The sequence below is a fragment of the Amblyomma maculatum genome, chromosome 11, assembly GCF_055883805.1.
Source record: "Amblyomma maculatum isolate TAMU_Amacu chromosome 11, ASM5588380v1, whole genome shotgun sequence".
NCBI lineage: Eukaryota > Metazoa > Arthropoda > Arachnida > Ixodida > Ixodidae > Amblyomma > Amblyomma maculatum.
In genome coordinates this window covers 139695569-139709682 of record NC_139354.1, presented here as the reverse complement: position 1 = coordinate 139709682, position 14114 = coordinate 139695569, and the positions used below count along the sequence as shown (strand labels likewise).

Here is a 14114-nt window from a genome sequence, read left to right as displayed (position 1 = left end):
GAATTCTCGTCCAAGTTTCTAATCATGCCGTTGGTAATGCCATCCTTGCCTGAGGTGGCGTTTTTTGTGGCAGACATAACAGCGTGTCTGACTTCTTCTATAGTAATGGGTTCTTCAAGAGTGGGATTTGCTTTTCCCGTGTATGGCGAGCTGTAGTCGGCGCCCGTTTCGTCACCGATGTATCGCTGCTTGATGTTCTCTACAAGTTCCCGGTCTGTACCTTGGAATTGGTGCGCGATCCTTTGGATTGTCTTATGATTTTCACATTTGGTCTTAGTTGGGTCTATGAGAGCCCTTAGCAATGCAAAGTCTTGGCCAAACCTAGAGTCCCCTGTAGATCGTTGCATTTCTGGTCCCAGTCCTGTTTCTAGAGCTCCATTGCATATTCTTCGGCTTGTTTTGTGACCTCGGCGATCTTTAGCTTGAGCTTTCTGTTGTGCTTCTGCTTTTCCCATCTCTTTAGCAACCCCCGTCTAGCATCCCAGAGGTGTAAGAGATGTTTATCCACTTTGGGCGTTTTGTTGGTGAGAGTGACCTTCTTAGGGACTTTTTCCCAGTCGGATTTGATACCCTCTACCCAATCCTTAATGTCCTTGATCTCTGTATCCTCGGACTCCACCCTGGTCTTTCTATAGGCTTCCCACTATGTCAGTCTAGCTTGGCCATAATTTTTCCTGATCGGAAGAGTTTCTATCTGGATGCGCAAGATGCAGTGGTCACTGCCTAGCGTCTCCCCGTCGTTTTCCCATCTTGCCTGCCTTATTCCTTTGGCGAACGCTAAGTCTGGGCACGAATCGCGGTTGATGCTATTTCCCACTCGCGTTGGCTGGGTGTGATCTGTGATTAGGCTGAGGCTTCTGCGATCAGCTTCTCTGGCTAGATTCTTGCCTTTCGGAGTTTCTCTGACATAGCCCCAGCTTTTATGCCAGGCATTAAAGTCCCCAAGGATGAGAAGACCCCTCTTGCCTGCTGCTTGTTCTGCCTAGCCCAGCAGGTAGCTGAAGCTAGCGTTCTTTTGGCTGGGCGGGCCGTATACGTAAAGCAGGAAGATGCTTTCTTGACTTCTCTTTTGGGTAATGACTTCGATAAGAACGTGGTCAATGTCCGTTCCGTTGATGTCGTGTCTGATTGCGGTGATAGTTTTGGCAACCAGCGTGGCGACCTTGCTTCCCCCTGCCCCTCATATGCTTAGTAACCCGGGAGAGTAGGTGAGCAGCCGGTTTCCTGTAGGGCGATTATGTCTGGCGGTACTCTACAATTTGTGATATGTTGTTTAAGAAGACCCCGCTTTTTGCTGATCCCGCGGCAGTTCCATTGCCATATTTCAAGGGTTTCCAACTTGACCGAGCTCTTACGGTGCCTCGCCATGCTCGGTCAATGGCCTATTATAGGGTTTGCCTCTGGATTTCATGCTCGTGAATTGTACTAGGCGTTCTCTATCTCTTTGCGCCTCTGACTGGGTGTTAGAAATGAGATTACTAAGATTAGCTAGTGAGTTGTTCATGGCTGCCATGGCAGTTGCGAATTCTTGCCGCCCTATGATGGCTGGCTGAGTTTCATCTGTTCGCGCGTTCGTGTCATTCTGCCCTGTTCTCTGGGCTTTGAGCTCTTCTATAAGGTCGTTAGTTTCTGTCTCAGTTCAGCATTTTTCGCCCTGAGTGTCTGAATGGTTTGTCTTAGATTTTGCACTTCGTTAAGTTTGTCCACTAGTGTTTTTACTGAACTGTGCCTGCGCGTTCGTGTTCTTTGGAACAGTGGGAGAAGTAGAGAAAAGCTGCGCTGCCTAGTTCAACTTACTCTGTTCCTCCTTTTTTATCTTCTGCTGCTGCCCCTTTTTTGTTTCTGGTGGCTCCCTGGTCCTTGATCTCGAGCGCGACGCCGACCTGGACCTGGATGGCGAAGTAGCATCTGAGCTGAACCAGCGTTTCCGAGCCCGGCCGCGTCCGCCCGTGCCGCCATCGCCCTTTGCTGCGCTGTCGGTTTCCTCTTTCGTTCTGGTCCGTGGACTCCTCGGTTTTCTTAGGCGCTGCTTGCACTCCTTTGCCCCTGTGGGATGCGCTTCCTTGCACAGCGCACACCTGGGCTCACACGAATGACCGTCCTCGATGACTGGTTCACCTCAGTTCGAGCACACAACGGCGTCAGGTGTCGGGCATACGTCCGCCCTATGCCCAGGCTTGAAGCATATATAGCAAACTTGGCGCGATAATTGGTAGAGGTAGCAACGCGTCTCACCGCCGTAGTAATAAACGTAGCGGGAAACGATCTTGCCTTCGAATGTTATGACGGCGCTTTGAGATTTTCCAAGCATTCGTGCATAAAGGATTTTCACTCCTTGGGTGCGTACCCTAAGATGGGACAGCAATTCGGTAGGTGTTGTACCGACATCCAGTCCGTGGATCACTCCTTTGCATGAATTGTCGGGCCGGCAACGTAAGCCGTCACAGCGTAGTCTTTCGCACCGAAGCGTAGTCTCGGAATGTTCTGTACAATGTTGGCAGTCTCCTTGCTTGGCGTGCTGAGTATGGCGATGTTAGATCAGTTGTGCAGCCGTATAAGTAGGCTGCCTTCGTTGCAGATGTCTGGGTTTCCACATGCTTTAGTTATAGCCCGGGCCATCTGATGCGTGCTCAGCTGGCTGATGTCGAGCCCATTCTTTGGTCTAATAATGATTTTGAAGTCTGCTTTCGGCAGTGGAGGTAGTTTGCCCTTGCGAATAAATTTTCCTTTTGTTTGGGCTGGCTCGGTGGTGGTTTGCCTGCCGCTTCGGTCCCGGTCTCCGGAACGGCAGTCAGCCTCGATTTGTGGTATTTTGCGACGAACCATCCAACTAGGCACCCGTTGGGTCCCCTTTATTTCGAGAGCGCTTCGCAGCCGTATCCTTGCGGCTTTCCACGATGATGCTACAGCCGGTCACTTAGGCTTTCATAAAACTTACCACCGCGTGAAAACCCGTTTCTTCTGGCCAGCCCTCGCCTCAAGTGTGGCAAAATACGTCGCCTCTTGTCTGCCATGTCAGCGCCATAAATGGCCCATTTCTCCTCCTGCTGGCCTACTACAGCCGCTACCTTGCCCTGCTACTCCTTTTGCCGTTGTTGGCATAGACTTATACAGGCCACTTCTATTATCCGCACGAGGTAATCGCTGGATCGTCACCGCCGTCGACCACCTAACACGCTACGCTGAGACCGCTGCCCTGCCTAATGGCTCAGCACATGAGGTCGCGACCTTCTTTTTGGAATCGCTCGTACTGCGCCATGGGGACCCTCAAGTGCTTCTCAGCGATCCTGGTCGGACATTTCTGTCAACGATTGTAGCCGAAGTTATTGAGGCCTCAACCACACATCACAAATTGACCTCCAGCTATCACCCGCAGACCAATGGGTTGACTGAGCGGTTCCACCGCACGCTTTCTGACATGTTGTCTATGTACGTCGACCAGGACCACCGAAACTGGGACGTAATAATTCCTTTTGTTACGTTCGCCTACTATACGGCTGTGCAGCGGACCACAGGTTACACCACGTTTTTCCTCGTTTACGGCCGTTCTCCCGCTACCTTTCTTGACGCCTCTTTTCTTTCTACACATGCCAGTTCCTCATCCTCTCTTCTTGACCAGTTCTTTTCCCGAGTGGCCAAATCTCGACGGCTTGCTCGCGTCAACACGGAAGCTAGCCAGGAAGACCGCAAGTGCCGCTATGATGCAACTAAGTTTCGTTCCGTCCCGGCGACGAGGTGTTACTTTCGACCCCATTACGCACTCCTGGCCTTTGTTACAAGTTACAGCACCGTTACATTGGTCCTTACACAGTTCTTGCAAAAACCTCCCCGGTCAACTATCGCGTCTCCCCTGTTTACCCTCCTCCGGACTGTCGTTACCATGGCACTGAAGTTGTTCACGTTTTACGTATGAAACCTTTTATTCGGCGCAATCCTGCGGACTAACTGCGGCCCGGCTGGCCGCTTGAACTGCGCGGGCGAAATAGTGTGAGCACTGTATGGCCACGGCCGCTCAATGGAGGCGCACTTGGTGCGGCCCGTCGCGTCGCGCCTCAATGGCTGGGGAAGCGCGTATTGGGAGAGGTTACAGTTTCCGCCGTCATTCTCCGCGGGGGCGCCACCACTCCAGGACAAGGCGCCGCCTGCACGGACGAGCAGACGACGCGGAAGGTGCGCGCTGGCTGGGTTGGCGCGTGTTATCGTTTTGACTACTCAGCATAACCACGTGGTTCTGATAGTTCTGCATGCTTGTCATCGGTGCCTGTGTCAACAGCATCCTAAGCGTATGCAGCACATGCCACGCAACTGCTGTGTGCCGCTGTACACCACGAAAGCATGAAAAGATCGGTTACCATGGGTTCCCGTGCGATTCACAACGTCGAGCAGCATGGCTGAAAAACATATCTTGGGAAGGTTAAGACGGAAAAGGAAGCCAATGGGAGCCGAGTGACAAGTCACTGGTATACTCACTGCACTTCACAGATGACGATTACAGGAACAACATAAAACTGAAGATTCTGCTTCCTTCAGCTGTCCCCTCCGTGTTCCCGAACTGCCCCCATTACAAGTTAAGTTACTCACGCGGGCTCATGTTGAGCCAGACAACCTTGAAAAAATTAATGTGCGCAGGTCAATAGCTTTATTTTCCCCATTTGTTATAGCTACACTTCATTTCCTCCTGGACAACCCCCCGTGTCATCCTGAAGCATGTGTGTTTCAAGATAGCTGTGCCACGATCACTTTTATGACGATGATATCAAAATGGTATGCCTTGCCCAACATCGCATAAGTGAAGCCATAGAGACACCAAGAGGAGCCGCTCTATTTGTCAGATGACGAGTGACTCTCTTGGTTAGAGTTGGGCTTTGCCATATCGAAGACATTCAGGTCCAAGGAGGCACGTCGAAGCAAAGGCTAACCAAGCAAACGTACGAAGCAACAATCATGACAACCAGATCCCCAGTGGCGCAAATTAAGTACCTTCTTGATCACATCAAGTATCTTACAACGTCTTCTATGTGCCTTACAAGTGCATTGCGTTTAACCAAATCTTATTTTCAGCTTCCGACACGCCCTAAAGCAGGCCCTCAACAGCGGGCCTGTAGTATCGCTTTTTAGCAGCCTAAGGCAATTCAAAGGCGGGAACGACAGAGTTGACGCAAGGGCTGCAGTTTTCACATCGGAGGAAATACTAAAGGTACAACTAGCGAAAAAAATATATATATCGACTGAGATTATACACATGTTGCCATGCTTTGTGCAGGTTGGCATCTTGCAAGCATCAGTCTGCAAATGCACTTATCAACAATAGACAGCTATAAAACTTGGCATTCGTGATTATGAAAGTCGTACCTTGCCAACTGCCATATCACGTCTGCTGCGAGAGAGTTTTAGAGTCAGCTTGGATTCATTCATGTGTGGTGTGAACCAGCAGCTGACAGAGTTAGCACCGATTGAATTCTTGGCTGGTTACCTTGCACGTCCATTTGAAGAGAAAGTATGAATAGTTTTACAGAACCTCATGAAACATTTTTATTTATTCTGTTTTCAGTGCCTGCCCGTGTTTTCATTATTTATATATTACCAAAGTTTAAATAACTTCTAGTGCTTACTTTAGAGTGTCAATAATTTTATTTTATTAGTCCCCATCCATTTATTAACTTTGTGCCTTGTGATTCCTGCAAAACCCTGGACTTATAAAATGTTTTGATGATGGACGCCTAAGGTATCTGGAAATCACCATGCACCTTTGTTAGCAAGGTGATGAAGTTCCTGCAGGTCATAAGAAGCAGCAAGCTATGCAACATGTTATTTCATCCCTTCTTCCCTATTTTGTGCAATTTACGGAGTTGATTTGCGAGAGAGAACACCGCAGTCACACTAAGGACCCAAATAAACTAATGCGACCACTGCTGACCAACTGGACAGGAAATTGACATAATCAGACAGTGGAAAAATTGCGCTTGCACATAAACTTTTTCGAGAAAAGTTCTTCGCTTGTAAAATAAGCTTACGTGTCTTCTGTGCATCACGCGGCTTCATAATGAAACGAGAAAAAAATTGCCAGAGCCTGCGGGCGTGTCGTTGAACTGGCTGTCTTGTGTTGTTTCTTTTGCAACAGTTTGTGTTAGCTAGTATGTTTTGGTGGTGGTACCCACTTGAATATTATTTCCAGTGAAAACGGAGGAACAGTCCTGAATTGTAAGTTTCCAGAAAAGTGCACGCTGAATAAATAGCCCCAAACCATGTCCAGATTTCAAGATTGCAATATCTAGTACGTTATTACAGTGGTTGAAACGCAACTAAATGCACACGACTGCCCCGTTCTCGTTGTAAACGGAAGACCACAAATGACTTGGAAAAGCCTGTGATGATAACTTGCCGCTGTCACCTTATCAATAGCAAACTTGCACATAGCATCACATACTGAGTGAATCGCCGCTCATAATCCTAAATTGAGCAAGCGCCGACCACGCGGACGCCGAAACGAAAGCACAGCCACGGCAGCTGCGCGCAGCTCTCCGCCCGGACTCGTCCCGGAGCGGTGGCGATGAGAACTAGGCGCAATACGGCTCTTCTGGGCGACGCCACGGGCCGCACCCAAGTGCGCCTCCATTTGAGCGGCCGTAGTGTGGCGCTTCATCTTCCACAAGGCTGAACGTGCTGCTTCATATTTATCCTGGCTTCATCTTTATCCTGCTCCCTCTTGTAGATACCCATCGTCATCGCGGAGTGTGTTTGGCTGCAGTGTGCGACCAAGGCTTCAGGTCTGTAATAAAGCCTGATCCCCCAGGTACGACCTTCGCGTTACCTTACAATATATATATATATATATATATATATATATATATATATATATAAATGTTTGTAGGACATTCACGGTTTAAGAAGCCATGACAACTTGTAAAACTGTAGAATTTGTGAAAATATATTTGAGGCACCGATATATTTCTCCCGTGATACGCAATGTTTGGCTTGATTCAGTTGTGTTTTTTGTTTCAAAAGTTCACTTCTGTATAAATTGTGCAGGTTGGTTCTCGGTTGCATGCAAAAACACAGCAAACAAATTTTAGCAATTAAGTGAACATACTGCTATACGTTGATTGTCTTTATTTCTTTGCCTATTACTTGTCTTTAAAAATGAAAAATATTTCCATTATTCACTGCGAGCTGCTCAGGTTCACACAAAAGCTGCTGAGTCTTCATATAGAACAGCGAAGCCCATGTTTTTAATCTTTCTGTAGAAAAACTTTTCTGGCAATGGCTGTTACAATGACTGTTTCACAATGCGAGATTTAAGAAAATACTCAAAACTTTTTCTTCGTGCCAATGCCACTTTCACGCTAATTATTGTTCTGGTTCCGAAATTTGTATAATCTGTTACGCGGCACCAAGAAATATCATTGTACGCAGGAACAAAACGCGCCATGTTTTATAGACGTTTTTTGCCAACACAAGCAGCACCCCTAAGAAGATGATGCGTACTTGTCCATAAACTCGAACAAGTCCTTGTAAAGGACTTCAGGGTTGTTGAGCGCCATTACAAAGTGTATGTGAGTATAGTATGTGTCATCAATAAAGAAGTTCTTTTTCACTCTTGGTCCGAGATCTTTGATGAGTTCGCGCACATTGGCTGGTGGCACAAACTGGTCACCGCGACTCCAGAAGATACCCACGTCGGTCTTTACGTTGCTAATCTTGTACTGCGGAGGTTCTTCCTGCAGGAATGTTGATACCTCGGTTAATATTTGCTCATAGGCCCTCCAGCACGTTTCTAACTTGACAGTCTATAAAAACGTTTCTGTGTATAAAGTAATATTTAATAATATTTCCATTTCTACTACGAAATAATGAAGAAACATACTGCTCTTGTGACTTTCCCCGAACTAATCCTGAAGAGGACCTCAGCAAGCAGATTCTGATTTCCGCGTATAATCTGGGTTATTTGAAAAATCTCAAGATAGTTTACGGCGATAACGTTAATTGCCTGTTTCCATGCGAGATGCGCTAGGGAAGAGCGCAGAAGCGTAGGTTGGAAACGGCTCTCCGCACGCAGAAAAGCTTCAGGTTAAAGCCTTTCAATGCAATCAATTACGATAAGAAAGGAAATGATGGGACACATATCTAAAGCAACTTCATTAACTAGTCTAAGAGACGAGACAATTCCGAAAAATTAGGCCATAACAACCTCATTATCAGTCTAATGGACGAGACAACTCTAAAACATTAGCCCATATCTAAGTCGCATAAATTGCTTTCAGTTTTCATTCTTTCCGAGCTCAATTTCAGATTGAAATTTACCCGGGATGAGGTCGTATCTGCGCACAATTTTTCACCTGCCATCGGTTACATTATATAAATCTGTTTTACATTGAAGGCAGTGTAATTTATTGTGAAACTGAGCAGCAACTTTTGATTATGTGTGTCTTTCACACATAGCATTGACTGTGTTTCCATTGTGCTTGTTAAAATGCCAGGTTGAATTTATTTGTGCTTTAGAACTAATTGTATGCTTTTGCTTCCGCTTTTCTGTTTGTTATTTCTTTATGTTTGCAATTTCTCCCTACTCTAATGCCCAAAGGGCGCTGTAAGTAATTGTAACAAATAAATAAATAAACCATGTGGTAGACAGTCGAGAACTCGCACAAATTTTCAGGAAGCTCAGTTCATTTGCACCAAACATTGATCATCGTTTTTATCAAAAAACAACTAAACCAATTCTGTAAACAACAACCATGCGCACGTTTTATGAAGATAAGTGCTACTTACCTGGCCGTAATAAATCAAGTTGTCGTCAGGCCCGTAGTCAAACTTTGTCGCCTTTTTAGAATCCAATAGCTGTGTAAGAAGCAACAAGTGCAAATACAGTCAATCTATTTTCACTCAGGTGCTTAGCACGTAATTTCTGTGATTAAATAAGCAATAAGACGTGTATTCAGTATGTCCTTAGTTTCATTGTATTACTGCTGTTTATGACTGCTTTTATCATACGTTTTCTTTAATTTATTTACGCAAACTCAAGGTTCTTATTTCAGTATATGGCACTCGTACCGTTGCCTCTGCTGTTAATGTAGTTTGTGCATACGCTACATGTCGCATGATATGCTAATTATCAGATATAAACCAAAACTCTCTAACACTCATCCAATAAAGAAAACAAAATATTTAGCTTTTTGTTAGACAGCGATTGATTACCACCGCGGCAGCAAACGTAAATCTTATGCATCTGGGTGTGAATCCAGAAGAACTGCATTAAAGTTGCTAAGTAAGGCACCGTTCCCACTAAAGCTGCGCACTGGTGATCCCTTGGATATACATATATTCATTAAACTAATAAAATAATTACAGTTATTGACGTATCCTTGTAACACGCCCTTGTGGCTATTTGGTGCATAGTTTCAAAAAAGTTGATGCGCAACACAGACAGGATCTTACAGGAGCGAAAAGCAGTGTAAGTGCGCTCCTTTCCTGACTGGAGACGGAATAATGTCAGTAAACGAGGCAACAAACGGGAATTACTTTGAATCGAACTTACTTGCATGAAATGTACAAGGTTTTTCAGCGACGTTCCAGCAGGCAAATGGCAGAGGTACACAGGTATACGACTCTGCAAAAACAGCGCGAAAGATATTAAACAGAGAACAAATATTACAAGATATCCTACAATAATATGGCTGCCCTTGATTTTTTTTTTAAACATGATCGTAAAATTGTGATGGGCAGTTTATGATCAAAAGCGTAGAGAAAGGTAACCACTTGTGTACACGCACACGGGCCCGCTGTTCGCTCACTCATAGTGATCATTTCTTACTTAAATGCGCTATCTAGTTCGCCACAGCTTCAGGTAAAAGCTGCGAAGAAATCGAACACGGGATAAAAGGCACGACACACGAGAAGAGCTTACTAATCACGGACAGTTTCTCCTCTGTCGCGAGAGCAATTCCTAGGTTTGAAAAATATTGAAAGTAGTGATGATGATTAGCTGGGACGATTACGTTGCTTGAATCATAGCTTTTTTTTTTGTAAGCCAGAAGCCTGTCTTGGCTATATGGGCTGCGGAATCGTTTTCGGTAATTGGAAACAAAAATTTTCCTGCACTCGGAATCGAACTACTTTCCCTCCAATTCGCAGTCGAGTGCGCAAAGTACCACGTCATGCTGGTGTGAAGAGATTGGTGTAAACGTAAGGATGACAGTATTGATGACAATGACGATACAGTTGGCGATAATAATAGTATTATCGTTAGCGATAAGGATGGTGATAATAGAGATGACCATAACGACGTAATTAGTGAAAACAGTCCTTTTAAGTGGCTTTCTCTATTTCCTCTCTTTCTTAACTGCTAGGAGGCTTGTGGATCCCAGCATTTTTAACATGACGACGTCAGGGACTTCATTCTCTAAAAACATATTCCGTTTTGGCATTATAGGCGTCGTTAGCAAACAATCATGGGCATGCTCCTGTGGTGGCTGTTGGTAGGGGTCATGACCAAGCACTGATTGGTCATCGGGGCTTTTTAACCTTACGAGATCACATGACATGGGCGAGTTGGGAGCTGCCGCCTCTCGGGCATCGCCTTCGAGATGGTAGGCTAAGATGTGAACCTAGCTTTCCAGGATACATGTATTATTGGCATGCATCGTTATGTCTTGGCTAAATCGGGATATTACCTATTTGAAGTGGCCTTTGATATAATACACGGCACCATACCACTCGGCACTGTTGGATGTGTGTGGGTTGACAGAGGAACAAACAAAAGGATTAGTAATTAACCCAGTAGTAATGCTCCGTTTTTGAGAACGGGTTGAGATGGGGGCGGCAAAAGAAACAGTAGACGAAGCCACTGAAGGTTTCGCTTCTTATACGCAAAGGAGGAGACTTGGTTCACAGAGAACTGAAATCATTACAGTGCTGGGTGTGTAGTTTGATCAAATTTATTCACAGTAGATTTTGGCTGAGTTGATGTTCAATTACCCCTATTTCAAAACTTACAGGACCGAATACTAAACCTATGGTTTCAACAGCGAGCCGATGCAATTCGATGCGTGCGATAAACATGCTCTACTGTGACGTTTTTGTACAGTCTTAAGTAGTTTGAAGTCGAGACGACTTTCAAAACAAAAGAGACTAATGCGTCTGTCTTGCACGGTGAGCAGTTAATATGGAACAAAACTGATGGGACAGGATAAATGCAACAAGCTGCTATCTGAGACCACATGTTTAGTCCGCCATTAACTGATAATAAAGCGATTTAGTACACTTTAGTCCGAGTCCGCTAAGCCTAACGTATTGTTTAAGACCAAAGAGAAAGAGGACATTAAAACATAGTACCCTAGAACAAAAGCAAAACAATGATAGGGCACAATGGAAGGAAGAAAAATGTTCAGGTTGAGTAAGCTCTAGAACGTTCGAGTTTATTGTCAATTCTTGGTAATCTAGGTCAACGAGGGTGCGGAGAAATGCCATTTAGGGGATTCTCGGAACAAAAATGAAAACGAAATCAACTAGGTCATAAACCGGCCAGGTCACTCATGAGTTGCTATTTTTTCCCGATATTTTTACTGCTGTTGAATAAAGAGTGGACTGACTAAAGTATGTTAGTGACAGTTAAACGGTTTCTGCAACTTCACTTGCCGTTATAAATCGTAGGTACCACCTCAGTTAGAGACTGCAGTGGTAAAAACAGTAAAGTATTGTTAAGGAAAAACATTCTCGATGGCACTCACTACCAAATTTTGAACTCATCCCCTACCCTGCTATCGGTACTGATGCAAAGAAAAACGTTAACTACACATTGTTATATAAGGGAAATGGGAGCTTTACACACAATTCAGTTTCGGACATTAGGATAGCGCGATTGCGATAGCAGTCCTGAAGCGCACTTTGATGTTTGTTCGAGGCGGAGACGAAGTTGCCTGAGAACGTTCAAGATCTGCATGCACTCACCTCATTGATGTACTTGCTTCCCAGGTTGCTGAACATGTCGCCGAGAAAAGAGCAAATGGCTCGAGTAGGGAAGGCGCAGAAGGTTCTCGCCAGTGGCAGCAGAGGAAATCCTTTCGGCATGATCTCGTACTGTCCAGTACCGTACAAAATGTTCTGCGCAAAAGAAGGCATGTTCGTTTTGATAGTGCCAATCACTGTTCGAGGGGTCCACACACGTTTGGCTTCAAGAAATCCCTACAGAACTCAATATGGGCGGGGAACCCTCCCCCGTCCTTTCCATTTTCCAGTTTTCACCAATGAGGCGATGCTGCGTCTGAACGTACCCGACTGGTCCTTGATGTTTCTTATTTAAGTTACTTTTTTGTGAGTTTGTTTTATTTTTCTTTTGCAATGAGCGTTTTGTTTAGACGCCCACGTTCACTAATGCGAACACCACTTAATGCAAAACAAAAATTCAGAAAACTGAAGCAAAAAACCAAAATAGTAAGTTTCCATTCAATTCGCGCGCTCGGCCAACGACGGTGTCCGACTGGCTGGTTTGCACTCAGAATCATGATAATGTTCACCTGGTTTTAATCGATAATCTACCACTTACTGCTGTGAGGGAGGGGTTATGAAATACGAAAAACGAACGTTTTAATATTGGCTTCCATGTTCTGATCACTATGCCTCGTCCGCATGATAATTACAAGGGAACGGGGAAAGGAACTAGTCTAGTGGAACCTCGCGGAATCAAGAAAAACAATTTTCGGAACCCCTGGATTCCGGGAACCCCTTTTGAGAAATCCTGCAGTATTCAGTCGCGCTGGAAAGCGCATTAGTTATCATACGGGCAACAGCGCGTGGAATACCTGACCCTAAAACACGCTTCGTATCAACAACCTTTAGGTGAGCCCCATATGCGTCCTCAGCGAAGTGCGAAAGGTGGACTGCGTGGGAAAAGGGGACGACGCCTAATCGCCAGTCTGCTATGTTTCACCACTGCATAACCTCTGATTGTCGTGCCGCCTGCCATAGAACGCAAGTGCGCGGACATTAGGTACCTTTCCAGGAAACTGAGTCTAGAGTGGACCCAGTACAGTGACTACGTACCAATACGGGTGGAATTACCCATCCATCGTTCGAATTAACTGGCGTCCGGCGCCATGGGATTACATCCAAGTAGGTCGGCACCGCGCACCCAATTCTAATTATTCGAGTTTCCGGGTTAAATGGGACCAAACATCATACATTTTACTGTATTAAATTTACTGTCAGGGCATACTTTTCAGACGACACATTACTTAAAATATTTTATATCCGCTGTCAGCGTTTAGAGCGCGTGTTATCAGGTGTCGTATAAGAAAATTCGTTATATGTTGTGTGTTATCGCGACATAGTACGCAACATTCACAATATCGATGTAATTGCTTGAAGCTGGTTATATACAGTTGAGTGTCATGCCGGGCTGCACTTAACTTCGTCAAATCTGATGTTGAAATTTGGTGGTCGGTATGTATAGCTTTTCACTTCGTTATATGAAATATACGGTCGTGATATACTGCATCACAAATGACACAATAGGCGCTATCAGGGTTTAGAGTTCCTGATGCACTGTCACAATTTAGTGAGCGACTATTCACGCGAAATACGGCACATTTTTTACTTCTCGTGGTTTTATATGATGCAATTATGTGCTTCTGCATAAAGAATCTAAATATAAAGATGCAGACTTTGACACCAAGAAATGCCAACAACTCTCGGTGGTGGGCCTCATGTGTCCATTCTCTTGTACCAGGTGTCCAGCTAGTGTGATAAGTGTGTCGTCGAATGTGGAGCTTGCTTGTGGATAAAAATCCAATGCAAGTCGTTACGAAATAATCAAGCATTGCCTCCGTAGGTGGAGCGGGGCAGAAAGGCCAGGTAAGAAGAGCCGTCTTCCAGGCCAAGGAGTATTCGGCCGCTAATATATATTACTATTATTCTTCTTATTATGTATTATTCTTTTTCATTTCAGCGACAATATAGGCAATTTGAAGTGATGGCGTACGAGGCCAGCCCTGCCAAAATCTGCTATGTCTCTATTCTACGCCGCTGCTGCTTACAATACGCTGCACTATGTCCTTGTACCTTTTTACTACTGCCAAAGGACGGCGGCGATAGTGACAACGACGGGACGGGAGGTTATC

General features: G+C 45.2%; 1 protein-coding gene across 1 annotated transcript in view; it reads right to left on the bottom strand.

The window, feature by feature from the left end:
- Positions 1-7359: 7359 nt before the first annotated feature.
- LOC146175074 (gastric triacylglycerol lipase-like) overlaps positions 7360-14114 on the bottom strand; it is a 44950-nt gene continuing 38195 nt past the window's right edge. Inside the window, exons 6-9 of the mRNA XM_084583503.1 lie at positions 11947-12099; positions 9536-9607; positions 8770-8838; positions 7360-7718 (exon numbers count right to left, since the gene is read on the bottom strand). Of these exons, the coding sequence (XP_084439629.1) occupies positions 7467-7718; positions 8770-8838; positions 9536-9607; positions 11947-12099 (546 nt within the window). The 3' untranslated portion in view covers positions 7360-7466. The remainder of the gene's footprint in view (positions 7719-8769; positions 8839-9535; positions 9608-11946; positions 12100-14114) is intronic.